General features: G+C 65.6%; 1 protein-coding gene across 1 annotated transcript; it reads left to right on the forward strand.

Annotated features, from left to right (window-relative positions):
- Positions 1-11,809: 11,809 nt before the first annotated feature.
- SLC6A19 (solute carrier family 6 member 19) lies at positions 11,810-27,491 on the forward strand. Its single transcript, XM_059173573.1, has 12 exons — positions 11,810-12,097; positions 16,869-17,009; positions 17,467-17,604; positions 18,836-19,017; positions 19,321-19,431; positions 19,661-19,773; positions 21,250-21,378; positions 21,461-21,617; positions 23,227-23,431; positions 23,523-23,682; positions 25,234-25,396; positions 25,565-27,491. Exons 1-12 carry the CDS (start codon positions 11,896-11,898, stop codon positions 25,766-25,768), a joined length of 1,905 nt encoding a protein of 634 aa, XP_059029556.1. The 5' UTR covers positions 11,810-11,895; the 3' UTR covers positions 25,769-27,491.
- Positions 27,492-27,797: the final 306 nt, after the last annotated feature.

Consider the following 27,797-nt stretch of genomic DNA (forward strand, 5'->3'; position numbering starts at 1 on the left):
TCTCTGCAGACTTGGAACCACAGCAGTGTCGCTGGGGTTGAGACTCTCACCCGTGGGACTGTCCCCCGTGGGCCTCCATTTGCCTATCTCCTGCTAGGGACTCCAGGGTGGCCCCCCGGACCTGCCTGGGCGGTGAGGTCACCGGCAGCTGCCCACTCGCCTGGGGGCTTCTGGTTCTACTTGTTCTCCTGGGACCAACTCCAGACCCTCCCATCACTTATCTCTGCCAAACAAACCATCCCAAGCTGGAGGAAAACAGCTCAGAGCTGTTATTCCTTCTGACTCAGTGGTAAGGAATTTGGGCGGCCACAGCCCTGCACCCCCCCACCCGTGGGGGTCACCCACTGGGAGGCGTCGTTAGCATGTATGGCACCTGGGTTCCTCGGGACCCCCTCCCCCTCCTCGGGTCCCTCTTCCCCTCCTCGGCTGGGCTCCCCTCCCCTCCTCAGGACCCCCTTCCCCATCCTGGGGCCCCTCCCCCTCCTCGGGTCCCTCTCCGTTCCACGGCTCATCACGTGGTCCCTGCAGGTTGCTGGGATTTGTCGGTGATAAGCCCGAGACCCTCCCTTGGTGGGGGTGTGTGGAAGCCGTGTCCTCTGTCTCCACGGTCCCGGGTTCCACCAGCGGGGAGCTGGAGGCCGCGGGAGCCCCCTAGGGCCCCTGTGGGAGGTTCGTGCCCGTCACCGCGCAGGCCGTCCCTGCGTGCTCGGGGTTTCACCCGCTGGCTCTGGCATCGCGGCTGGGCCTCCCAGGGCCAGGGCTCCGAGCTGTGCCCACAGGAACCCCCGCGTCCAGGGCGCAGGCAGGAGTGATGGCCAGAAGTGCAGCCCAGCAGCCCGTGCCTGGACCCGAGCGAGACTTGTGTCCCCAGGCTCCCAGCCAGTGCTGGGCCTGAGGACCTGGGCGGCGGAGACCAACCGGAGTGACGCCTGCCCACGCCAGCCACGGTGCTTCGGCCACGACGGTGCTTCGGCCTGCGGTTCTGGCCTTGGTACCCCCCCCTCCCCGCTCGGAGGGCTGGTCCCTGTTTCCACGTCAGCCCATCGATGTCTCCCGAACGAACGGCAAGCACCAACGCCCGGCTGAAGCTGGTCCTTGCTTTGCTTTACGGTTTGGGCTGGGTTTTGGCTGAAGTGACTTAGCGTCTCCTGTGGGATCAGGCCTTGCCTTGAGGCCAAGGTGAGGCAGCGAGTCGGGCTTGGACAGCCGACCCCAGACAGAGCCGGGGCCAGACCGCATGGAAGGGGAGGCCGCACCCGTCTCTGGGCGGCGGAGGGCCCGGGGCCGCTCTGGCACCTCTCACCTGAGGCGAGGCCAGCTTGGAGCCTTGTGGCTGCACCTGGGGACAGGGCTGGGGCTGCTGACCGTGCAGAGAGCTGGGGCGCGCCCGCTCAGGGCAGCGTGGCTGAGAGCGTGAGGAAGCTGTGTCCCCGGAAGCTGTGTCCCCAGACACTGTTGCCCTCCAGCTGCTTGGACTTGAGGATGGAGCCTCTGCCTTGCTCCCCCGGCCGTCACTGACCTGCCTTCCCAAACCATGGCCCACGAACCCCTCTTCCTTCCTCTGACCTCCGACCCCTGAGTCAGGTCCCTCCTCAGGAGACAGTGGCCAGGCCCTCGGACTAAGGGACAACTGTCCCAGCTCCTCCCATGGCCACGGAGCAGACTCGGGCCCACCCCGCCCTCTGAGCCCCCTGGCCAGTGACCTTGCCCTCTGAACCTTGGCCACCCTCCAAGGCCACACCCGACACTGGTCCCGCCCCAAGTCCAGCCTCCGCTCCTGTGTCCAATCTGACCCCCAGCCCAGGTCCCACCCGGAGTCCAGGACCAAGTCAGCCTGGCCCGCTCACGGCTTCAGTGCCCTTGGCCTGTCCCCAGCTGGACCCCAGCCAGCCTGCCTCAGGGCCTGACAGCCCGGATAGACTCTTCTCCATCTCTGACCTCCCGCCGATGCCCTCCCCTGTCCTCGTGCTCTAGAAACTTCTCCCAAGCCCCAACCTTCGATCCAGACTGGCAGAAGACTAACCCCCCTCCTGCCTCCCTCCTCCGAACTTCCTGAACATGCTGGGCCGGTCCCATGGGTCCCCCAGGGGTGCTCCCTGACCCTTGGCCTTGCACGAGGGTCCCCAGGAGCCCTGCTTCATTTCCCTTCCCCTCCTCTGCCTCAGCCTTTCCATGGAAGACACCCTCACGCCCTGAGCGGCTGGCAGCTCCGACAGCCTGCTGGGGCATTTGGGGTCTGAGCTCTGGATGCCCAGCACCCCCCGTCCCCCCAGCTCTGAGCAGGTGGGCAGAGCACCCGGCCCCCGCCCGTAACCTGACCAATTCCCGGGTCCTTCCCTCCGCTTCTGGGAGAGGGCCTGTCTCATGCAGGCAGCGGGAGCTCTGCCCAGAGCTCCGCTCCCCCTCTTCACCCTCTGCCTTTGCAAGACCCGCTCCGGCTCCGAGTCGCCGGCACCCTCACCCAGGTCACCCGAGCCGCCTCCTGCTCTGTGTGTCCAGCAGCCATGGGCAGCCCGCGGGCGGCGCCTGCTGCACCTGCCGCGGGGGCCGCTGCATCTTCAGGGACAGGGAAGTCTTCTCAGCCCACTCCTTTGTCCGTCTCGGGTCTCATCCGCACCCCCAAGGAAGCCCACCCACGGTGCTCCCTCCCTGGCGGCTGCGTCCCTCAGGGTCAGGCTGGCTGGCCCCGGACTGGGACCTGCGCTCATTCCTCAGGGTATGAGGAGGGATTCAGGGCATCACTGAGCAGCTCGAGTGTGGGAGGGGGCTGGCTTTTAGGGGTGGGGGAGGTGTAAGGCCTAAAGGCCCCCAGCCTGCTCCGCGGAGGGGCAGGAGGTTTGGGGAGGAGGGGTCTGAAACGGGAGGGTGTGTCTCAGGGTGCTACGGGGGGGTCCCCAGAGGGCTACCAGTGCAAAGGTGGGATTGCCGAATGTCCCACGCAGCCCGGCTCCTGCCTCGGCACCTTGGGGTTTTTCCTTGGGGACACTGGGTGGGGCCCAGCGTCCGGGCCTGTTGGAAAAGTACCGGCCAGCAGTCCACTGAGACATCGCTTTCTCAGGTTGATGGTTAATCCCGGGTGTCCCTGGACAACAATCTGGCTGGTTTCTGGGAATGCCCTGAGTGGGAGGGGTTCGTGGCCGCAGGCTGGGGCCGAGCATGGAGGCTGCTGCTACCCCCGAAGGCCCTGGGGGCGGGTGGACGGATGTGAGGACCCCCCCCACACACAGGTCAGGGTTCCCTGGACCCCGGTACTGCTGTCTGCTGCCTTTCCTTGGGCTGCAGGGGACGGCTTGGAGCCCCCGGTTTGGGGTCTGGGCCCTTTCTCCAAGCAGCATCCCCGCCCCCCGCGGGTCCGTGATGGGCCCTGAAGGCCCTCAGGGGGGAGAGGCGGAGCCTCTGGGAGCATGGCTGGACGTCCTTGTCAGGACAGCAGGGCCTCATGGCAGCCACGGGGAGGGAGGAAGCCAGAGCTTGGTCCCAGCTCTGCCTCCTGCCTGGAGGCTCCACATCCCCAGGACTCAGTTTCCTCAGGTGCAGGGGAGGGGCTGACCCTGCCACCCTCCTGCAGGGGCTCTGTGTGAGGGGAGCAGCGGGTGCAGGGGGCCGACGTCCCTGCCTCTCTCCTCACAGCATCCCAGGCTTTGGAGACTGAATATCCTCACTAAGCCTCATTTGAAATCCCAGAGGAGGACGAGCTGCCGAGAAGCTCCTCCCTGAGATCTGGGCTCCGTCATCCGTGGCATCCCCACTGCCCTGCACGGGGCGCCCCAGGCAGACCCTGCCTTTGCTGGCGGTGTCCAGTCTTTCTGAGCCTCCGCGCAAGGCCCAGTGGCCACACGGGGCAGCCCCGGGCTCTGCCTTCTCCACGGTCCCCATCTCTGCTGCCCGCTGCCTCTGGGTCCGAATTTCCCAGCCCCCAGGGGCAGGTGCCACTCCAGGCTAGCCGAGGGTCTCACCGAGGGTCTCATCCCTCCCTGGGGCCTGGGGCCCTGAGCAGCTCTCACAGCTCGCTGCGTGCTGTCGCCGGACCGTGCTGCTCTCCCGCGGTCCTCCCATCTGGCTGGGCCTCCCCTCCGTCTGGGTCTCCCGCCGTCCTCAGACCCAGACTCCCCCCGTTCTGGGCCTTGTTCAAGGGGCCGATCAAGCTGAGCTCCAGCGGGGACGAGGAACTTCCATGTCCACAGCTGAGAGTCCCACTTTTCCAGCCTCGGGGTGCTTTCCCGCCGAGCAACGGTGTCTCCCCCGAGAGGCTGGCCGGGCGAGTTGAACCGCAGCTCAGGGAAACCCGCCACAGAGGACTCGTGGGCTCATCGTGATGTGCCGCGAGGTCGGGAGAGGCTCCTCCCAGAATCCAAGCCCGCGGAGGAGAGATTGAGGCTCAGAATACTGCCCAGGGACCCCCACCTGGAAGAAGGGGTTTCTGCGATGTGTGACGGAAGCACTCGAGTTACCAAGGTCCCCGAGAAAATTAGGGTCAGCAGGAGCCAGACGCACACCCGACGCCAGTAGCGTACCGCTCCTACTGCTACACCGGCGAAAGCTAAGACGATGCCCGGCCCTGCCAGGCGCTAGCGAAAGAGCTGCTCCTGCTTCAAGATCTTCTCAGAACGCGGCTTCCACACTCTAATCTAGTAAGTTCCTTCTAAGAAACTCCGTCCACAAGTTCAGAGACGGGGACCGCGGCAGCATCGACAGAACCAGCCCGACGCCAGGACGGCCGACTGGAGGAAAACGGGTGACGGTCCCCGTGCGGCCCCTCTCCAGGGCTTGTGAGTCTGACGGGCTGGGACGCGCTTGTACACGAAGTGCACTGTGCCCACCGACCCCGCTGGGAGTGGGGGTCACCACAGATCTGGGGTCCCTGGGTGCATATGCGGGTGTCCGAAGAAAATGCCTTTTTCTCAGCTCCTGTGCCTTTTCCAACTATGTTCCAAAAACGTGTTACTTTCATAATCACGATAGTTCTCAGAGTACACACGCGCGTCCTGTCACCTGACAACAGGACCTCGGTCGTCCAGCGAAGGCCTCCTCCGCTGTTTCCCACTCAACAAAGGGGAGGGTCTCTGCAGGGTGGACCCTGGGCTCCTCCCCCTCTCCTGGAGGTCCTGGAAGCTCATGCCCTGCCCACTGCCCCGCCCAGCTCCTGTCACAACAAAGGCCCACTCACCACCCCCCTAGCCGATCCCCCTGACAGGTCGGTGAAGACTCAGCAGTAAACAGGCAGGTGGGGAGGGGGCTCCAGGGTCACTGTGCTGGCCGCCTCCATGGGGAGCTGCCCTGTGGTGGGGGCGGAGCTGGGCGTCCCTGCTCGCGTGAGTGTGGCATTCGGAACATGGGGCCTTTTGCCAGTGGCGGCAGGTGCGAGGGACAGGACAGCTGGGTACCCAGACTCTGTCTCTCAGTCTCTCTCCCCGGCCCCCCAGCTCCCCGTGGCCGCCTGTCCCCACAGAGAGTGCCCTGCTCCCCCTTCCCCCTGGGAAGACAGGGGCAGAGGAGACACGGAATATCAGAGTGGGGGGTGGGTGGCTCTTAGAGCTTAACTCCAGGCCCAGACGTCCATGAATGCAGGCTTGGGGGCGGGGGCGTGGACAGGAGGACATCAAACATCCCCTCCCGTGACTTCTGACTACTCAGTAACTCTGCTCCTTCAGGAAAACAAACAGCCCCAGCCGCGTTGAAGACAAAGGTTAATGACTTCGGAGATCACGGGACAGCCCAGCGCCTGCCCTGATGTGCCCTCCCACACCTGCTCCCTCCTGAGCCCGCCCCACCTGCTCACCTGCTGGGCCCGCCCTCACCTGCCGCCTGCCCTGAGGACTTCAACCTGGGGGGGGTGTCACTGATAACCAATCCCCAGGCTATGCATGCTGTCCCCGGGCTTTGGGGTGCTGTCCTGTGCCCTGGGGGATACCCAGGAGCAGGGCTTCTTACTTTGGCTCCCTGCCCCACACGTGAGGAGGCCTGAGCCATTCTCCAGGGATCTGGAAGGTGGGGCAGCCTCTCCTAAAACTGATGTGAAAAATACTTAATGCGGAACGTGTTCCCTGCTGAAATAAAACCTGGACAGACAGCCCCCAACTCTGAGGAAGGACGGAGTCCGTGCTGCAGGGCCCACGTGGGCTGCACGTGTTTAACCCCAGCACAGTAGCAGAAGGTGAGGCAGAGTCTCCGCTGTCAGCGTCGGCGCCGTGAGAAGGTTCTTCTTCCTGTGGGCGCATGCGACACTCGGCCGTCTGTGGAGCCACGTGCGGCCCGCGTCTGTGCCGGGGACCCGCGCCCCGGCCGCCTCACTCCAGCACCGCCATCCGCCCGAGATGTGGAGTCGGACCGCGGATGGACTCACGTGGCCAAGGACGAGACAGAAACGCACCCGGTTCGTCTCTGAGAACCGAATCAGGGGTACGGAGGATCACGCGGGACGGACAGCTCCAAGGAGCAGGATCCTCCCATTTTTAAAATGTACTGTCGGGAGTCTGGGGCTCCGTCGGTTAAGCGTCTGCCTTCAGCTCAGGTCATGATCCAGGGTCCGGGGATGGAGCCCCGTGTCCGGCTCCCAGCTCGGTGGGAAGCCTGCTTCTCCCTCTCCACTCCAGAATGCAGGATAGCATGTCCGCGAGTGCACACCTGATCCTCACAGACAAAGGACCCCAAAGGCCGCGGCCTGGCTCGCGTCGGAAAGAAGTGGGGGTTCCGCGGGGAGACCGACGTCCGGGGTTCGCTGCCGCGCACTGAGAGCTCCCTGGACAGGAAGCGTGTCCTGGGCTGTGGCGCTCATCCCTCGGGGATGCCGTTTTAGGGAACAGAAAGGGCCCCTCGGTCCCGGGAGGGCAGGAGCCATGTGCACGGACGTCTGTGCGCCCTCAAGGGCCACGGGGACACACCGGAAGCTCCTCCCGGCACGAGGGGCATCGGACCAAAACCCGCCCTCCCGGGGTCACCTTGTACTGAGGCTCTCTGTAGAACTCAACCCCTGAGAGGGTGAGAAACAGCTGTTGCCATAAGGTCAGGACTCGGAAGCTGTCGGGAGGCTCTGCCGCTGCGCAGGAGCCAAGGGAGGGCGACCATGACCACCGCGGCCCCGAAGGGAAGGCACAGGCTTCAGGAGCGGCATGGGGAGCGTCCGCACTGCGGGGACCTTGCCGTGAGGCCGCAGGACGCAGACCCCTGCCTGTGCCCCATGGGCTCAAGCGGCTGACGGACCAGTGCGGGAGGCAGAGGGACGAGCAGCTTTGTGGCGACAGTGGCCCGAGGACGGTGGGGACAGCAGCGTTCAGAGCAAACAGCCCCACGTCCTCATGCGACTGGCGAGCTGCCTCGTTAGCGAGCTGCGTGAGGGCGTCTTCGAGACCTGGCAGCCGACGGGGCCGTGCGAGGGCAGGAAGCAGGTGCAGCTGTTAGTGGCAGATGCCGGGGACCGTCTGGGAAGGCCCGTGGCTGCGAGGAGCAAGATGCTTGTGACGCCCACGTTCTGGAGGCTTCCGAGGCATCCTGAAGATTGACAGGAAGGGTCAGCCTCCGGATAGAGGGGATATCTGAAGGGGTGTTTTGAGGGAGGTTTAGCCAAGGCCCATAAAGGTGGGGTCGGAGCTCTGTGTCAGGCCACCAGGGAAACGCAGGCACCGGGCGAGTCCCCAGGAGAAGGGCTGTGGGCCGGGTGCAGTGGGCGCCTCTGCGGGCCGGAGGCACAGACCTTCCCACCCTGGTGTGCGGTGCGGTTTCTCTGGGGAGGGCGAGAGTGCCTGGAAAGGGACAGACGCGGGAGGGTGTGTGTTTCTGGAATGTTCTGTGTGCCCGCTTTCCGGAAGTTCATTAACCTGGAAAACAGTGATAGATGTGCCTACAGGTACGTTCGTCAGGGACAAAGGGAGCCGAGAGGAGCCGCGTGGAAATTGTCTACAGCGTTACCGTCTCCCCAGCGCACTGCATACTCGTGTGTTCCACAGAAAAGGTGCTGTTTAAAAGGCAAATTTAATACAAAGTAATAAAAAATGAAATAAATAAAATTGCAAATTTAGTTTAAAATCTTAATTTTTTTTTAAAGATTTTATTTATTTATTTGACAGACAGAGATCACAAGTAGGCAGAGAGGCAGGCAGAGAGAGAGAGAAGGAAGCAGGCTCCCCGCTGAGCAGAGAGCCCGATGCGGGGCTCGATCCCAGGACCCTGAGATCATGACCTGAGCCAAAGGCAGCGGCTTAACCCACTGAGCCACCCAGGCACCCCAAAATTTTAATTTTTTTTAAAGACCTGCACTTGTCTAGATGGTTGTAGACAACTTTTTTTTTTTTTTTAAGATTTTATTCATTCACTTGAGATAGAATGAGAGAGAGAGTGAGCACAAGCAGGGGAGCTGCAGAGGGAAGCAGACCCCTCGCCAAGCAGGGAGCCTGATGCGGGGCCCGATCCCAGGCCCCTGGGACCATGACCTGAGCCGAAGGCTGATGCTCAACTGACTGAGCCACCCGGGTGCCCCTAAAATTTTAAATTTAATAAAATGCTCAAAAGATAATATTAGGTAAAAGTCATGCACAGTTCAACTTCAAGCAGGGAGCGAGTGTGCCGGGGTCGCTCGTACGCACACGCACACTCTGGTGACCTGGACACAACCTGGGGGTTAGGGGCACCGTCCCCGCATGGCAGAAATCCCGCCTCAACTTTTGACTGAACCGCAGTCGCCCGCAGGTGACCGGAAGCTGCCCCGATGGCCTGAAGCGGATGACGACGCCCTCCGTGGACGCACGCCTCCTACCTGGTGTCCCTCGGAGCCACGAGGCAGAGAACAAGCCCCACGGCGTCGTGTGTGTCGCACGCTCTGTGCCAGCTGGCCTGGCCGTCCCCCGTCAGTGGGAAAACCGTGCGGACCCTCGGAGCCATGCGCGCGTCTCTGCAGGCACGGCACAGAGTCGGGCCTCGCGAGCACCCCTTCTCTGGTGGGAAGTGTTGCTACGGCGGGCGCGGGAGAGCGGGCTGCCACGGAGGACGGGCTGCGGGGACGGGCCTCTGACCCGGCGCTGGGGAGGCCGGGTGCCATCCCCGTCACTGGTGGGGACTCTGTCCCAGGGTCCTCGCCGGCCACAGGACACGGGCCCGTGGGGGGCAGCTCCCGCTGCCCACAACATCCCCCATCCCCCGTCCACTGGGAGGGAGGCACGTGGGCCCTAGGACCCGGACGGGGCTGGGGGGGAGGCGGCCTCGGCCATCCTGACTGCTTCCAGTCACCACTGTACTGAATGCAAAGGCTCCTTGAGTCTCTCCACCTGAGCCACTGGGCCCTTTGGTCACCAAGACTGTGGAGCGTGGCCCCGGGGGAGCTTCCCCCGTTAGTGGAGTGCGGGGAGGCCCCAGCCTCCGTCCCGCTGCCTCCCTGGACAGGACCCTCTTGGAGTGGCGCCGCAGGGACCCCTCGCTGGGTCGATGCTGAGCGTCCCGGGGCCTTGGGTGCGGTGGGTAAGCAGGAGGCGACGTCCTGCCCGTGGATGTCCCCTCCACTGCGAGGACAGAATGGAAGCAACGAGAGAGCAAATAAACTGCGTGTTCGAAGGAAACGATGCTACGGAACAGGGGAAGGAAAGTAGAAAGGGCACAGAGGTGGGGCAGGGACAGGCCGGCCAGCCGCGGTGCTGGGAGGGCCGAGGCCCCCGTGACAGGAGGTCGGGGAGAGCAACCTGGTGGATGCTGCAGGAGGACGGGTAGGAGGTGCATGCCGCGCAAAGGTCCTGGGGCAGATGTGGGCCTGGTGGTCAGGGGTGACCAAGGGGAACCTCGGGCTGGAGTTGAGGGGTCAAGGTCAGAGTCCAGGCAGGTCAGGTGGGACCTTACGGCCACTGAGGCCTTTGCTTCTAGACGAGCAGGAGCTGACATGAGGGCACAGGCGGGAGCAGGGGGGCAAGAGCCCGCCACCTCAATGGGGCTGTGGGAGCCCTGCCTGCACCCCGCATCTGCCCCCCAGGTACACGGAGCATGAAGGTCACCCAGGGACTGTGGCGCCGTCACCAGGCACCCAGCCTTGTTGGCACTCCGCTAGGACCTCGTCCCCCACGCGTGAGTGGGGGCCCTCCGCAAGGTCCAGGGCCAGGGAGCCTGGGGGCCCACAGCAGCCCCTGTTCCTGCTTCCGAGACCCTGGTCCGGTCAGGCTCAGCCCCAGGCACCTGGCCTTCCGGACGTGCTCCCAGCAAGGAGCCGCGGAGCTGCGGGGGACGACTGTGCTTGCGGAGGACAAGCCCCTTCACTCCCGCCCTTCACCAGCCCTCGGGTTCCAGGCCACACCTCCCTGCTTCCGGAGTGTGCCTGCCCCCCCCACAACCCTCCCCGGGGCCTGGGCCAGCCTGGGACACCTCTCTCCTCTCTCTCCTTCTGTCTGTCTTGGCGTCTCTCCCTCCGTCTCTGTCTCTGCGGTGGCCTGTGCCTGCCCGGCCTGCATTGTTATCTCGGAACGAGACGCCCCTAAATTCTGACCTGATCGCTCCCTTGCGGTCTCCACCCCTCCCTAGTCCCCTGTCCTGGGGCAAAGGTCAGATTCCCGAGCTCACCCCTCTCTGAGTGGCCCTCGCCCGTCCTCACCGTCCTCACGCGAAGAACCCTCGGATGTCAGTGTGAACGGTCTCACGGGGTGGGGTCGGGGTCAGGGCATCCCGTGCCCAGCCTTGGGGATGTTATTATCCGGTGGCACAGGTCCCCGGGGAGCCTGACAAGCAGACAGTCGCCGTGACGGAGCCCGTCCCCCTGGGAAGGACCAGGTGGCAGGGAGAGCTTGGTGCCCCGCTGACCCCAAAAGCTGGTCGGAGGCCGAGGACGGGCGTTGCCGGGGAAAGTCCTGTGGGCGGGCCGGGCGCTGCGTGGCCACTCACCAGAGGCGCGGCGGCCGGCGAGCAGCTAGGACTGCGGTGGGGTTTCGGGAACTGAGTCGGGAGGGGCCCCCGTCATCCCTGCACACAACCTTCACCCCGAGGTCCCTGCTCTGTCTCAGTCTCTGCTCAGACGCCAAACCCTGGGCGGGGTTCTCTTCTGGCCCCCCAGCCTTGCCCCCGAGGGCACCGAGTAGAGGCCACGCTGCCGTCTGCACATGCAGCTGGCTTCTGTGTGTCTCCCTGCCTGACCGTTCTGGGGGCCAAGACCCCACTTCCCACTGCAGGCCTCGCCCCCCAGCTCAGGGGTGTGGGGGGCTGCCCCACGCAAGGCACTGGACGCAAGGGACTCCAGCTGCCCCAGGGAGAGGCTGGGTGGCGGACGAGTGATGCCTCGGGGAAGTCCGTGGACCAGAGAGCCCTGGAGCCCAGTCTGGGTCCCCGAGTCCTAGAGGCCCTGAGTCCACAATAGCTCTGGGTCCCCATATGCCAGAGCTTGGCCCAGGAGGGGTCTGGGCAGCCCCAAGCTTGGTGTGAACAGGGCAGTGGGCTGCTCCCAGGGCCCAGGGTCCCCCTCATGTCCTGGACTGGGATGGAGGCTCAGGGATGCCCCAGCACTCAGCCTGCTGGCAGAGAGCTGGGGAGACAGGGCCGCTCAGGGCTGCGCTCTGCTTCGGGGTGGGGGGTGTGGCCACGAGAGAGCATCCCGGGGTCGGGGAGGAGCAGCGTCCCGCCGAGTCCGCCAGGCTATTGAGCTGGGGGTGTGGGTCTGGCCCAGGAGCACCCTGGGGGGTGGGGGACGGCAGACTCGGGCGTTTACACAGCGGGAGGGGCTGGCTGGCACCTGCAGAGCTGCTTCCGAGGGTCTGCCGAGCCTCCGCAGATAAGGCATTAACAGCTGGGGCGGACTGGCCGTCAGATCTGCTGACGCCAGGCGCCTGGGGCAAGGTGCCAAAGGTTCCCTATAAAGTGCCGGGGCTCTGGGCCACTGGCCACTCACCCTCCGGCTGCTGGCCTGCCTCGTGTGGAGGGACCTGCCTGGCGACCACCATGGTGAGGCTCGTGCTGCCCAACCCGGGCCTGGAGGCCCGGATACCCTCCCTCGGCCAGCTGGAGACCATCGAGGCGGAGGAGGCCAGCTCCCGGCCCAAGTGGGACAACAAGGCCCAGTACATGCTCACGTGCGTGGGCTTCTGCGTGGGCCTGGGCAATGTGTGGCGTTTCCCTTACCTGTGCCAGAGCCACGGCGGAGGTAGGCCACGGGGCTGGGGGGACGGGGGACGGCAGACAGGGGCCTGGGTGTGAGTGGCACCACGTTCCCCTGGGACGCCAGCACCCCCGGGCCGCGGGCAGGACGGCACGCATTTGTGCCTTCCCTCGGAGCGCCACGTGCCTCCACGCGTGTGCCGGGGGCCGGGCCGGGCCGGGCAGGGCTGGGCTGGGTGGCCCGTGGTCCGGGGCCGTCTGTTCCCAGCTCATGGCAGGAAGTGAGGGATGTCCACGGCCCTGACCCTACGCGCCCAAGTGTCCAGGTGTGGGGAGCCCTGCCCTGTTCTCTGCATGTGGGGGTCTAAGAGGAGCCGGCCACTGCTCCGGATGGAGCCCGCCCCCCCGAGTCTGGCAGGGCAACGAGCCCAGCTGTCTTCGTGTCCACCATGGGGCCCCATCTCAGCTCTCCCTGTGTTTGGTGCGTGTCCTAAGGCCAGAGCTGGTGCCACCTTCCTGGAGGGACGGGGGCAGGCGACCCGCACAAGGCCACCCTGGCCTCGACCCCTCCTCCCCCTCCAGAGGCCTCCGGGGGCCTTGCCTGCAGCCCAGGGGTCTCTTTCCACAGGTTGAGGCTGCCCCTCCCCCACCCACAGGTCCCCCAGGGATGCTGGGTCAGTGTCCTCATGGCCTTGTCCCCTTGCCCACCCTCCCAGTGTCCGTGGGCTCCGGGATGTCCGTGTGTCCATGGCTCCTGCCTGCCAGCCCTGACAGGGGTGAAGGCAGAGGGGTCTGGCTCTGTGAGCCGGCTGGCGGCTGCTCTGCGGACACAGGTGCTCCGGGGACGGGGGTCAGCAGGGGCTGTCTTCCTTCTGTCTCTGAAGGACCTACAGGCTCTTGCCTGGGCTTTGGGATGTGGAAGTTTGCTCAGGAAAAGCAGAAGTGGTTCCAGGTCAAGCCCAGCAGCCCTGAGCTCCCACGCTTTGTCTTTCCTTCCTGTGCTACTGGGAGGCGGGGACCGTGGCGCTGGGGGCAGGGGGTGAGAGACGGGTCCCCAGGAACAGAGCCCCTGATGTCAGCGCCGCTTCCTTCTGAGACTGCCCGGTAACCTGCCCCCCGGGGTGAGAGCGGGCACTGGGCCGTGTCAGGAAAGGTCCTCCGACTGGGAGCAATTCTTGTGTGTGGCCCCAGGCGGGGGATGTCGGGGATGTCGGACCAGAGGACTGCAGAGCCGGAGTCCGTGTGGCCTCTCGGCCCCTCCCCTGAACTCCCCGCCCTGGGCCGCTGGCTCTCTGGGCACGGGCTCCCCTCGCCGAACACATCTCGGGCTGGGCTTTGCTTCAGGAGATCCCCATGAGCTCAAAGAGCACGGTCCTTCTAGGCCTTGGCCAAGGGGAGCCCGCGCTGGCCCTCCCGGGCCCTTCCCTTCGCAGCCGGCAAGCTCTGGAGGGCTGGGCCTGGGCTGTACCCTTGCAGCCTTAAGTCACACTGGCCACCCTGACCAGGAGGCCCTCGGGCTGGAGGCCACTGCGCTTCCGTCTCTGGCCCCCAGCCCCATCCTGGCTGCCGGGAGCAGTGCTCATGGGTGCGGGACCCCCAGCCTCCTCCCCAAGCTCTGTCTGTAGTGACCTCACGGCTCCCTGCCGACCGGGGGTGCACCGGGGCTTGGTGGGCCCAGGGGACGGGGAAGGGGTGGCAAGGCCCCTTTGGGCAGAGCCTTCTGGGCCTAGAAGGGCCGCGTTGTGAGCTCCAGGGTGCAGGCCCCAGGGGAGGAGGGCCCCAGGAGTCAACCCAAGGTGGCGCCCCTCCCAGGGTCACGACCTCCAGGTCCTGGTCAAGCTGCCGCCCCTGGGTGCCCTCCCCAAGGCCGGCTGAGAGCGGGGCCCCGCCCCAGGGCACTCTAGGTGCTGATTGGGACCCCCAGAGCAGACAGGCAGCTGGAAGGGAGGCCAGGGGTGGGCCAGACCCAGGGAGTGAGGAGCTCACGGCCGCAGCATCTTCCCCGCACAGGACGGCCGTCTGGCCCGCGGGTCTGTGACTGGCGCCGGCTGCTCAGAGCTGCGGGCAGGAGGCCAGAAGGCCAGGAAGGCCCTGGGGGAGGGGCCGAGAGGCCATCCTCAGCTGCCTTTAGGGACCCGGTGAGAGACACGTGAGAGAGGGGCCGTGCTGGTCTGTGGGCCCCTGGGGGAGGCGGCCGGTGCCCCCAGCACACCTGCTGCTCAGCCCATCCGCAAGGATGCCATGTTTCCCGGACTGCTGCGGGTGATCGGGAAAAGCCCAAGTGCGACCTGCACCACGGGCGGCCTGTCGAGGGTTTGCGATCAACCCTCCAGCCTCCCGGGCGCCTCCACAGCCCAGCACATGTCTGCCGGCCGTGACCCTGCGCCTGGCTGGGGGCTCACAGGGCTCCTCTCTGGCAGACCTGCTCAGCGCCCCCCTGCCCCAGTCTCCCCGCCAGGGTTATGTGCTGGCAGGTGCGTCTCCTGCGGGCACCAGCGGCTCCTCCTGCCCCGCCCGCCGCCTCCACCTGTCCACCCACCCAGCGGGCGCCGGGCCGCACCAGGAGGCCCGTCTCCCAGGACCTTTGGAAGCACATCTGGGCGCCACGGTGCCCGCCTCTGCTCCCTGCTTCCCCACCTCGCCCCAGGCGCTGGTTCTGAAAGGAAAGCCGTGTGTCCCTGGGGCTTTCTCTGGACCAGGTATTGCTGGAGAACATGCTTGTCCTGGGGACGAGCAAGGGGCCGAGGTCCCGGGGCTGGGGGCGCCAGTGGGGGCGGGCCTCAGGGGACCCAGAGGGCTCCGCTGGGGGGTGGTGTGGACGCGTCCCCCAGGCTCCCACTCTCTTCCTCCACGGCCGTGCCCGCTGCAAGCCAAGCCTGAGGCACAGGGATCCACTGGTCTGTGGGCCCGGAGGGGCTCCTGTGAGGGAGGGTGCCGGGAGCGCAGGCAGTGGCAGACGCGCCCTGGATAAGGGGGTCTCCCAGTGAGGTTTCCAAGCATGAATAGGAGTTTCCTGCCGGCGATTGAGGGGCAGGGAGACCGGTGCACGAGACAAGCCACGGGATGGAAGGGCGTTTGCAGACTTGGTGTGCTGCCGTGCGCGTGTTTTCTTGGTACTTTTGCTCCAAGGTTTTCAGATCAAGCCCCTAAGGAGACGTTGGAGAGGAAAGTCTTTTCTTTTTGTAACTAGACCCTCACTGACATGGGGACCCAGCGAGCAGGTCCTGCTGGGCTCTGAGTGGCCCGGGCTATGCCCCCATACCCAGGGGGCATCTAGCTGGTGGCTCTTCCTCTCCTGGTACCTGTCCTTGGATTTGCTTTTATGTCATTGTCAAGCCCACACCCATGAGTTCCTGGAACTTGGACCCCTGCCTCTGACGCAGCCCCAGCTTCTGAAGGAGCCTGGTTCTGGAGCCCCGGCTAGGGATTGAGGCCACTCGGGCAGTCCTATGTGTAGGACAATGACCCACGGCAGGAGGCCTGGCGCTCCCAGCACGAGGACCCCACAGACAGAAGGACGGAGACATGTGAGAGCGAGGAGAGAGAGGGCTGTGGCTCTGTCCCCCTCACACACCCATGCAGGCACCGACACACGCACACATGTGGACACGCCCACCCACTCGCGCACCTGCACACAAGGACACTCACGCCCGCAGGCACGTACGTGTGGACACACAGTGCCCCCGCCTGCCTCCCCCGGGGCCCTCTAGGTCAGGGTCTGAGCCCCACCCTGACCAGGAGAGCAGCACCCGAGGTGGAGGCGGCTGGCGCAGGCGTGGGTGTGGGAGGAGTGGAGTTGGGGTGAAGGGCATGACAGATTCGAGGAGCAGGACAAGCAGAACGAGCAAGTTGGGCAAGGAGCAGGGGGCGGTGTGGCTTCGGGCCAGGGGCTAGAGAACATGGGAGAAAGGACGCGGGGGCGGGGGGTGGGGAACAGAGTGGCCTGAGGCTGTCCCAGATGCCCCTGCTCTTGGGACGGGACCCCAGGCCGGGCAGGGGCCAGTACCGTCCCTCAGCAGGTCATGGCCGGCCCCCATCAGCGCGGACCGAGAGCCATCCCGGCGAGAAAACAGCCCAGTTCAAGGGTCTCGGTCCACAGGGGTCTAGGGAGTCCAGCGCCTGTGGCTACCAGGCAGGGACCCAAATCCCCTGTCAGTCCTGAAGCAGGAAGCGTCCGGTCTCCGCCACAGAGCCGCATCCTGGCCCGCGTCCAGAACGGGGGGCACCACGGATGCGCTCATCACTGCTGGGCCACACTCAGCACCGTCCCCCGCCGTGGTTGCGCCTGGAAAGCCTCCTGGGCTCCCGGGCAGTCTGGGGACCCCAGTGGTCGCCTTTACAATTTCCCTCCTCGACCTGCTCTCCAGCACCAAAGCTGGGGGTTTTGTGAGATGCCGGGGGTCCTGGTGACTCCACGAGGGCGGTGAGGCCCCTGCTCGCGCGCGTCCATGCTGGCTTCCCGAGGCTCAGAATGACTCCCTCTGGTGCGCGACCTCCGGGTCAGCCTCGGAACCCTGGGCTCGCGGGACCTGTGCCCTCTGACCCTTCCCCACAGCCCAGCGGAGGCTGCCGAGCCCCCCCACGCTCCGTCTAGCACAGCGACCCCGGCGCTCATTCCCAGGGGCCGCCGTGGGCTGCGGACAGACGCTACCGCGGGGCAACGGTGCAAGGCAGCTCCGTGGCAAATGGTGCCTGTGGCCGTGAGGTCCCAGGCCGGTGTTTGTGCTGCCATTCTGAGGCGCTGTCAACAAGCACCGTGTCCCCAGGGGCCCCCCCGTGCTGCCCCCGGCCCCCACTGCCGCCTTCTCCCTACGCAGGCGCCTTTATGATTCCGTTCCTCATCCTGCTGGTCCTGGAGGGCATCCCCCTGCTGCACCTGGAGTTCGCCATCGGGCAGAGGCTGCGGAAGGGGAGTGTGGGCGTCTGGAGCTCCATCCACCCGGCCCTGAAGGGCGTCGGTGCGTGTCCGGGGCCCTGCCCAGAGCCAGGGTTCACAGCGGCACCCCCCTTCCTTCTCTGCCTAATTTCAGGGACAGGAGGGGCCCAGGGCTCCATGCCCAGGCCTGTGCAAACCCATCCTTGGGATCTCAGGGGACCGTGGGCCACAGGTCCAGGCCCCATCACTGCCGGCTACCAGGGACCAGCCGGGCAGCTGAGGCCATCCTGAGACCCAGGTGCCCAGGGCATGAGGGTACAGACATGCATGGAGTGTAGAGCCCCTCCTCCCCGCCCAGATCAGGGCTCAGCAATGGCCAGACTGACCAGGAGGGGCGCTGACCACGGAGTTCCTTCCTAGCACTGACCCCTCCCCCAGTGCCGGCCCCTCCCCCCCAGAGTGGACCCCTCCCAGTGCTGACCTCCCCGTCATCCCCGCAACGCCCCCCACTCCTGAGCAGTGACGGTCTCGTCCCCCAGGCATTGCGTCCATGTTCGTGTCCTTCATGGTGGGCTACTACTACAACACCATCATCGCCTGGGTCATGTGGTACTTCTTCAACTCCTTCCAGGACCCCCTGCCCTGGAGCGAGTGCCCACTCAACGCCAACCGGACGGGTGAGACTTGGCGGGGCCGCGGTGGGGGCGGGGCCCCGGCGCTGGCGGTGGGGGGAGCCGCGCCCTGGGACAGGCGGCCCACGGCCCATGAAGAGCTGTGATTTCCAAGTTCCGGAGCCGCCGTAGCTCAGGTCTTGCAAAACCAGAGCCCGTTTAAGGCTTCCCTCTCGGGAGGGGTGGCAGCACCTGTGTTGTTACGGAGGAGACGGGACACCTGCCCACCTGTCCCCGCCAAGCAGGCAGTGGATGTGGAGTTCCAGGTGCCCCAGAGAGCTGCTCCCCAACATCTGCAGGGCAGTGTCCCGCTTCCCACTGGCCTTTCCTGCCCAGTCCCCAGAGGCTCTGCAGAGCGCTCTCGCCCCTCACTGTCTGCTCCTTCTGGGGGCGGAGGGCCCTCAGGGAAAGGGGGAGCGGGCCCTAGGCTGTGGCCCGTGAGGGCATGGGGACGCGTGAGAGCAGGGGCGGGGCTATGGGCACACACGCCCATCGGGACGTGGGCAGCCTGTGTTGTGAGCGTGGGTTGGACAAGCAGATGTGGCCAGTGCGGTTCGCTGCACAGATCCCTCCGGATGTGCTGGGGCGGGAGCCGGCAAGGCAGGCCCCTCGGAGTCGAGAAAGGACAAGACCCACCCCCATGGCCTCTCTTGCTGCTTTCAGGGACCTTTCAGGTCACGGTCCCTATCTCGGGAGATGGGGTCGGGGTCCTCCAGGACTGATGGCTTCCCTCTTCTCGGGGTGTCAGGCTGGCCTGGAAGGACACCCAGGACTCTGGAGGCCAAAGGGATGAGACCGTGTGAGATTGAACACTGTGGCCCGGGGTGGGCCTCAGCCAGGGAACCGGAGAGACCTGTGACCCGTGCGCGGCAGAGCCCCTGGCCGAGGGCCGACTCCCAGCTCAGCCTGTGGGTCTCTCATGTGCCTGTAGCGGGGCAAGAGGGAGAAGGGAGGCAGCGGAGGCCTCGTGTGCACAGGCGCGTGGGTGTGCGTGTGTGCACACTCGTGCCGCGAGTCGTGTCTGCGTGAGGTGCACGTGTTTGTGCGAATGTGCACGTGTGCGGGCGTGTCTGTGTGCACGTGTGCGGGCGTGCACAGGCATGCTTGTGTGCACAGAGGAGTGTGTACGTCGTCCCTACTGTCACTGTCCCGAGGCACAGCTCGGGGCTGGGCTCCTGTCCTCTGCGGCGGCTCGCACTCCCTGACCCGCTCTGACTGGTGGGGACGCCCGCCCCAGGCTACGTGGACGAGTGTGCCCGCAGCTCCTCCGTGGACTATTTCTGGTACCGGGAGACCCTCAACATCTCCACCTCCATCAGCGACTCCGGCTCCATCCAGTGGTGGGTCCTGCTCTGCTTGACCTGTGCCTGGAGCGTCCTCTACGTCTGCACCATCCGCGGGATCGAGACCACCGGGAAGGTACTGGAGGGGGTCACGCTCAGCCGCTGCGAGGGCCCCGCGTGTCCACTGTCGGGGAGGGGCCTCTGCTGCCCCTGAGCTCAAAGGGCTGCAGGCAAGTGGCTGCGAGAGCTCGGACCGGGGAGCCGGACCACCGCAGTTTCAGGACGTGGGTAGCGTGGGGAGTGGGCGCCTCTTCCTGCTTGCAGCCTGGGGCCGGGCACACAGGGAGGGGCGGGCCGCAGGTCCCACACTGTCACCCCTTCTCCTCGGGAGCCTGCTTGGCTCCACCAGCCCGTTGGCCCACACCTGCCCTGTCCGCAGGCCGTGTATATCACCTCTACGCTGCCCTACGTCGTCCTAACCATTTTCCTCATCCGCGGCCTGACGCTGAAGGGAGCCACCAACGGCATCGTGTTCCTCTTCACGCCCAACGTGAGTCTCCCACGGTCGGCCCAGGCCCAGAGGGCCCAGCAGAGGCCAGGCTGGGGGACGGCCAGCTCTGGGCCCCTCGTGGCATCCAGGCAGGGCCTGTCTGCTCGATGGTGACCATGTGGACTGAGGGCGGCCACCACGGGCTGTGCACCAGCTGTCCCCTCCAGGAGCCCTGCGTCCCCGTCCCCAGACCTTCCAAGCATGACTGAGGGTCTCTGTCCGGCTGCAGGTCACGGAGCTGGCCAACCCCGTCACCTGGCTGGATGCGGGGGCTCAGGTCTTCTACTCCTTCTCACTGGCCTTTGGGGGCCTCATCTCCTTCTCCAGCTACAACTCTGTGCAGTGAGTGTCGGGGGCTCTGCCTGCCCGCCCTGTGCCTTGGCTCCCCAGCCCCAGGGCGGGTGAGTGGAGGAAGGCGTAAGGGTGGCCCCGCTGACCCCGGGTCCCTGTAGGGCTGTGCCCGTGGGTGCAAAGAGGTGTGCTGCAGCCTCAGGAGGGCTTTCAGGAGTGAGGAACCCCAGGGAGACCCGTTTACGACCCGACCTCCCCTGGTGTCTTTGCCCCAGCGATCACGAGCGCTGGTGTTCACCACCCCTATGCCCCGTTGTGCCTCAGCACCCAGAACCCCAGGAGGGCTGGCCCCTGCTGTCCACCACGGCCTGACACCTTTGTGGAAGGGGTCCAAACTGCAAGGGCCCTTCACCTCCACAAGCATTATGGGGCACCTCCCTGTGCCCCACCTGGTGCACCAGGACCGTCCTGCTGGGACCCGTGGTCCAGCAGAGAGACAGATAAGCCACGGGAGTAGACGGGACGGGCGTAGGGCCAGGTGGGCTCACCCGCTGGCTGTGGTGTTGGCGGGACGGGGGCAGCCGAGGGGACGGACCTGACAGCAGGTGCTTCTCAGCCGGGGCCGTTTGCCAACTCAGTGCTCACCAGCGACTAGTGCAGTCACATTCCCGGCTCTGCCAGCCCCGGCACCAGCCCCAGAGCACGCCCTCGCCCCAAGGGAGACCTGCGCCCGTGTGCCCTCGCACCCACCCCTGCCCCCCGCCCGCTCCCTTGCTGGGCAGACTGGCCTGTTCCCAGCCTTTCACCATATGGACGGCCAGGAGCCGTCCTCCGTGCTGGCTTCCGTCCCTGAGCAGGACTTCCTCGGCGTCCACCCCTGCCGCAGCCTGTGTCACGCCTCCTGCCCTTCGCGCCGAGGATGCCCAGGCGTGGACGGGCCACACGGTTGCCCTCCCCCTCCCACGATGGACACAGGAGCTGTTTCCACCTTCTGGCGATGGCGAACATTCGTGTCCGAGCTCGGGGGCTGACGTGCCTTCGCTGCCCGTGGGGCGCCGGGGCGGGGCTGCTCTGGAGTTAAGGGCTCAGGGAGTGGTTTCCACGAGCCCACCCCACCTCCCGCCCCCAGCCATGCAGCAGCGCCCGATCCCTGCTCGCCCTTGCCAGTGCTGGTCATCGGCCCCCGACGCCGGCGGCCAGAAGCATCCGAAAGGGTGTGGGTCCTGGCGGGTGGGGTTGGGGCGTCGGGGCTGTGTTCTCGAAGTGCTGAGCCAGGGTATGGGCTTCAGGTGTCCAGTGCAAGGGGCAGGGCCCAGCCCGTCTCCTCGAGGTCCCACGACCCGGGGCAGGTCTCCAGGGCCAGCGTGGCGGCGGCCTGGGGACACGGCGGGAAGGGAAGCACGGGGTGGGCTGCGTCCCTCGTGGCTGCACCCTCCCCACTGGGCACCCCGTGCCTGTGCCGATTGGGTGCTGACTCCGGCGGGCGGGCGTCCCCGTGGGCCGTGACCAGACGCCATTCTCACACAGCAACAACTGCGAGATGGACGCTGTGATTGTGTCGGTCATCAACGGCTTCACGTCCGTGTACGCGGCCACCGTGGTCTACTCCATCATCGGCTTCCGCGCCACGGAGCGCTTTGACGACTGTTTCAACACGTACGTGGTGGCCCCCTGCCCTGGAGCTCGCGTATGGTCTCCGGGGAGCCGCCAGCCTGCAGCCAGCCCCCTGTCTTCCCAGGAACATCCTGACGCTCATGAATGGGTTCGACCTGCCCGAGGGCAACGTGACGCAGGAGAACTTCGAGGAGATGAAGCTTTGGTGCAACAGCTCAGATCCCGAGGCCTTCGCAAGGCTGCGCTTCCAGACCTGTGACATGAACAGCTTCCTCTCAGAGGTTGGGCCCCCGGGGGGTGCTCTGGGGATCCCCGGGCTGGGGCAGGGGGTGAAGGCGCCGCGCTTCCCCGTGAGCCGAGATCTGACAGGCCCGGAGTCCCAGCTGCCACAGAGCCTGTGCCCCAGGCCTAAGGCCAAGGCTAGGCCCTGGGGCCCCAGCGGCCTGGCCCCCTGCAGTGCCCGGCGTCAAACACGCCAATACCCCCAGGTCCACAAGTGCTGGAACTCCACCGACAAACACACAGACGTGCGCTGACCGAGCCCCCGCCCAGCTCTCCTCGCGGGCCTGGCTGACTCCGGGCTGGCTGACCCTGCCCCTGTCCCAGGGCAGAGCTGTGCTCTGCAAGCCGTCCTCTGAGGCACAGATGGCTCTAAACGCCAGGCTCGATGAGCAGCGAAGCTGGCACGCGGTCAGGATTTATGGGTCAATGTGACTTAAATTTTGAATTTTCTACTTTGGACTCATGCGCTATCTGGGGACATGTCACACATGTTCAGGGCCTGGCATGGAGTCCAGTGGCCAGGGGGCGACAGGCTCCACAGGAGCGAGGTGTGCCAGAGAGAGCACAGCCAGCAGAATAGGGGGGCGACCGGAGGGTCCCCTCAGCAAGTCTGTCCCCCGATACATGCTGGACAAGGGGTGGCGTTGTCCGAGGGCACCGGAGCCTCTGAATTCCTTCTCCTCTGGAAGCCGAGGGAGGAGTCAGTGCTCGGGGCTGTGCACGGAGCATCCCCGGGGCGCTGAGTCCCAGCCCCACCACCCCGCACCCTGCCCAGGGTCCAGCCGGTGCTTCTGCCCTGGTTTTGCCTTCTCACGAAGTTCTGCAGGGAGAATGGAGAGTTTGTGTCCCGGGGCTGGCTGGCCTCTCACTCCCGTCCACCCACGGGGGTCGAGCTGCTCCCCTGTGCGACGCACGGATGCTGGCCGCTCCCCTTTCCTCCTAAACTCCCCGCGCGGCCCCGGGGACGATCCGTGCGTGGAAGGCAGCAGCCGTGTCCTCTGAACTTGCAAATGCTGTGAAGTCGCTTTGGGAGCCCTGACTTGGGAGCGAGTCCCGGGGACAGGGGCAGCCCGGCAGGGAGCGCTGGGTCCAGGGCACCTCACTCAGCCGCCAACCCCGCTGGACACACCTCGGGGGAGGAGCTGAAACAGGGGTCTCGCAGACCCGCGTGGGGCTTCTGCCCCTGTCCGGCGTTGGAGCCCACGCCCCGCCTGCGGCCGCTCAGCTGGGCCCACTGGCCGCAGGTCCGGGACGTCTGCTCTGGGCACTGGCTCAGGCCTCGTGGAGGTCACCCCACACCCTGAGCCCAGCTGTGCGGCGTGCGTCTCAGCGAGCAGATGGTCTCTGCAGGAGCAAGGGTCTGTCTGGGCAGCCCGGGGCCCTGACGGCCGCTGAGCAGGGCAGCCCTTTCCTGGTCGTCAGACTAGTTCAGCTTTAAAAATACAGCGGGGCCTAGAACACAGGTTCTGTTTTTTTCTCCGAACGGCTCGGCTCAGCCCTCTGCTTGCCCGGCAGGGCTCTGCGGCTGCAGCGCTGTCTGGGGAGGATGGGGCCTGGGAGGGTCCCTGGGGGACCTCGTTCCTCTGTGACACTGCCCCACCCCTGCAGGGCGTGGAGGGCACCGGGCTGGCTTTCATCGTCTTCACAGAGGCCATCACCAAGATGCCCTTGTCCCCGCTGTGGTCCGTGCTGTTCTTCATCATGCTGTTCTGCCTGGGCCTGTCGTCCATGTTCGGGAACATGGAGGGCGTGGTCGTGCCCCTGCAGGACCTCAGGATCATCCCGAAGAAGTGGCCCAAGGAGCTGCTCACGGGTGCGTGGGGCCGGGGCTGCGAGCACGGCTCCCGGGGCGCGGCCAGGGCACGGGGCCTCCGTCCGCAGCGGCCTCATTCTCTGCCCCACAGGCCTCATCTGCCTGGGGACGTACCTGCTGGCCTTAATCTTCACGCTGAACTCCGGCCAGTACTGGCTCTCCCTGCTGGACGGCTACGCAGGCTCCATCCCCCTGCTCGTCATCGCCTTCTGCGAGATGTTCGCCGTTGTGTACGTGTACGGCGTGGACAGGTAGGAGGGAGGCTGTGGCGGCGGGCGGTTTCCAGCGGGGGTAAGCGGGTCAGGTTTTGGGGGGGGCGGGACAGCCCCGCCGGGACTCGGGGCCGAACGTGCACGGGCCTGACGCCCGTGTGGCCGAGGGCAGAGGGGCTGGGCCACGGACGGATGTCCCCCGGAGCAGTCCGCACAGTGTGCCCTCCAGCTTCCAGACGCTTCCGGACCCAGCAGACGGGGCACTCGCCGGCATGTCGGGGGCGGAAGGAAAGCAAAGCGCTCCCGTGGAGGGAAGTCGAGACCGTGTGGCCAGAGCCGCAGGGTAGGAAAGGTCGTCACTGAACCACCAGTTGAAAGTGAAGCACTACCACGTCCCGTGCAGGCGGCCGGAGTCCCACACAGGCCGCCCGAGACGCGGGCGCTGACGGGCCGGGTGGGCCGACCAGCCCCGGGGCTGGGGTACGGGCAGCAGATGTGAGGGCCAGGTGTGGGCAGCAGGGGCTCCCACAGCAGAGATCCAGGCTGCCCCATGGGGTCCCAAGGAGGCCACCAGGCCCAAGGGGAGGGGGCTCCAGGCCTTTCTAGACAGAGAGAAGAACAGTGGGTGAGCAGGCTCGTCTGAGGTCTATGTGGCCAGACACTTAGGACATCAGGCCCTGATCAGAAAGGACCCCAGGCCCAAAACATGGCACCTGGGCTCCCACTGGGAGATGGGCTCCCCAGGGCCTCAGAGACCACCTGCCTGCGTCTGTTACTATAAAGCACGTACAAGCCGTTGGAGGGCCTCCTCCACCCACAAGAGCTCCCCGCGCGAATGCGGATTTCCACAACACACTGTGAACCGCCTGGGAGCCAGGGAGTGGGGGGGGGCTGCGGCCACGACACCACCAGATGCTGCGGGGGAAGGCTGCTGTGCCCGCCGCAGGTTGTGACGCAGACCTGTGACAGCCTGCACGAGGGCACGGCCGTCTGGGACCGTCTGAGGACAGTCTGAAGCCGGACGCTGGCAGAGCTCCGTTCAACACGCCGTAGGGAGGACATCCCTGTGCACAGGAGAGTCCTGCTGGGTCCCACCTGGGGACGAGGCCTGGGCAGCAGTGTCCCTTGGACTCTCTGTGGCCCTGGACAGCGCGTGGCCACGTTCTGCGTGCTCCATGCCAACATCTAGAGACAGTGGACTCTGGTGCAGAAGAGTCCAGCCCGGACAGGCGGGAGACGGTGCAGGGCCACAGCCCTGGTGGGAGTCTGGGACGGGGCTGCTGGCCGGGCCACCCTCCACCCTAGATGCACGGGCTGCAGCTCTGCATGAGTCCACGCGGCGAGTTTACAGTCTGGAGCTCCGGGCAGCGGCACTGCGGACAGTGGAGCGTCCCGCTGGCCTCCTAAGGCGGCTTCTGACGCAGGAACTGGGCTCTCCTGGAGGGGCGGGTCTCTGGGCAGAGGAAGACCGGGCTGCGGCACCGGAGATGGCGACGCCGTCAGGGTTGCACGGCCGGCCGCCCTCTGCTGCGCCAGGGTCGCTGGCCTGTGGAGAAACCCCTGATGGCTTCCTTCCCGCCTTGTGTCCAGGTTTAACAGGGACATCGAGTTCATGATCGGCCACAAGCCCAACATCTTCTGGCAAGTCGCGTGGAGAGTGGCCAGCCCGCTGCTCATGCTGGTCATATTCCTGTTCTTCCTCGTGGTCAAGGTCAACGAGGAGCTGGTCTACAGCGTCTGGGACCCTGACTACGTGAGTCGCCGGGCTGCCGGGAGGGGCAGGGGGGGTCTTGCTCCTGCAGGGTGGGGAGCCTGGGGTGTACCTCCCCTCCACCACAAGGGCCAGGAGCTGACCCGCGGGGGCGGGGGCGCCTGCCCCGAGGGAGACCCTGCGGGCTGCTCACTGCCGCTCTCTCCGCAGGAAGAATTCCCCAAATCCCAGAAGGTCACATACCCCGGCTGGGTGTACGCTGTGGTTGTCATCGTGGCTGGGGTGCCCTGCCTGGTCATCCCCGGCTTTGCCGTCTACAAGCTGCTCCGGGACCGCTGCCAGAGGCCAGGGGACCGCCAGGGGCTGGTCAGTGGACTGTCCACGGCCTCCATCAATGGGGACCTGAAGTCCTGAGTGGCCCAGCCCGGCGTGTGCGGCCGTTGGTGTTGGGGAGGTTCCAGGCCACACACGTGAGAGTGCTTGCACATGTGAGTGTTTGTGTGTTTATGTACACTGCAGGATCACACATGTGTGAGTGTGCACAAGTGTGTGTGTGTGTGAGTGTGTGTGAGTGTGCTCGTGCTGCCCAGGTATGTGGGGGTGTGTGTGTGTGTGCAGAAGTTCGTGTACACGTGTGAGAGTGTGACATGTAGACGGTGCATGGGGAGCTGTAGGGAAGTGTGTGTGATGCGTGTGTGTGCACATGTGTTTGAGGACGTGGTGGGTGTGTGCATACATGTGCCGTGTGCATGACTGTGGTACATGGGTGTGTTATATAAACATGTTTGTGCACACACGGCCATGTGTGCATGTGTGCGTGTACACACATACACCTGCTGCACACACACACACACACACCTGCTGCACAACCCTAGGGCCCTTGCACCTGCTTTGTCACGGGTGTGGTGGGGCAGGTGCCGCTGCCGGGTCCCGCCACGTCGGCGCCGATGGAGAGTCCCGGCTGGGGTGCCGTGGGGAGGCCGTGCCTGCCGAGCGGCCAGCGGGAAACGGAGTGGGTGCTCCCTCGGCCGCTCAGCTCCAGTCCTATCGACCCTGGACCCAGGAGCTCACAGCGAGGTTGGGGTACTGGTCCCCCGCGATGAGAATGGCCCTTCTCGAGCCCCTAGCTGTGAGCTCTGGAAGACTCTGCGGAGTCCCTCGGAGGCCTGGCCGCCCGCCCGCCGGCCTTGGCAGGATACGGGCTCCGAGACCGCCGACCCCATTAATCACTGCTCCTGGCGGCCGCGGATGGGTGAGCGCTCGACAAAACTCAACTCGGCCTAAGTGAAGGCGGAAACCAGCCTTTGAGTTTTCGTAAGAGGGCATATTCCCTGCATGAATTTTTAGCTAGGTGCTGGAAAAGGTGAGTTACAGGGTAACTGGGCCATAGCCACCAAGGTCGAGGACCGTCCGTGTGTCCCGAACTCAGCAGGGACCGGGAAGCCCACGTCCTCGGCGTCCCTCGGTGAGGCTGGTGCCGGCTCTCCCCTCCCCGTCATGGGAAGGGTTGTTTTCTGGGATTCGACAGCCTGTCTCAGCCAGAGTCACTGGGCACCTAGGGTGGCCGTGTTAATGAGCTCACCTCCGCTCTCCTTGGAAAAATCTCAGTTTATGTAGCTGGGTTTTCTGATCATCCGCTAGGCCGGGGTGGGGACCTGGGCGGAGCATGGATCCCTAAGCCATGTCCCCCCTACTCGGTTGCCCCAGGGCCCTGTCCCTGTCCCCCTGCCTCCCGCTCCTCGGTGACACAGAGTTCAGACCTGCAGCCCCGCTGTGAACCTCCAAACACCGGCGTCTGCTGTCCTCTTACGCTGCTGGTCGCCTGGCTGCCTACAGAATCCTCAGGGGCTAACGGCCCGCCGTGCAGGGTCCCCCGTCCCGCCACACTCCAGCCTCCGCCTTCTCCCAAAGCCCCCCCCAGTGGAGAGACCAGCAAGCAGCCCCCCAGGGGTACACCACCCGCCCAGGGCGTGTGAGGAGGAGACGGGCGGGGGTGGCCCCGGGAGCCCATCCAGTCATTCTGTCCCCTGAAGAGCGCCTTGTTTTGCAGACCTGGTGTATTTGCAAGTTGTTGGAAATGCGGGATTTGTGGGCATAACATGCACCTGTCTAAGTAAATCACTATTTCATAGTCTCAGCCTAAGTGTTGTCTAGATGCAGAGGGTTGAGTGCCCAGCAGGGCCCCGTCACTCAGGGGAGCGCAGGACCGCGGTTCGGGGGGGGTCGTTTTCTCTGGAGAAGTCATGACACAAAACTGCTGCGTCTACGGGGCCCTGGGCGTGGCGTGTGACCCTGCAGAGGCAGGAGGAGCGTGGGCGGTGGACTCGGTCATGGTGAGGTCAGGATCCCTAAGTGAGGTCAGGTCCGCGGGGCTGGGGGCTGTACTCCTGCCCTCCCCATGCTTCTCTTCTCTTTCTCCCATTCCTCTCCCACCCAAGAGTCA

Source organism: Mustela lutreola, chromosome 5, assembly GCF_030435805.1.
Source record: "Mustela lutreola isolate mMusLut2 chromosome 5, mMusLut2.pri, whole genome shotgun sequence".
In the NCBI taxonomy this organism is placed as follows: Eukaryota; Metazoa; Chordata; class Mammalia; order Carnivora; family Mustelidae; genus Mustela; species Mustela lutreola.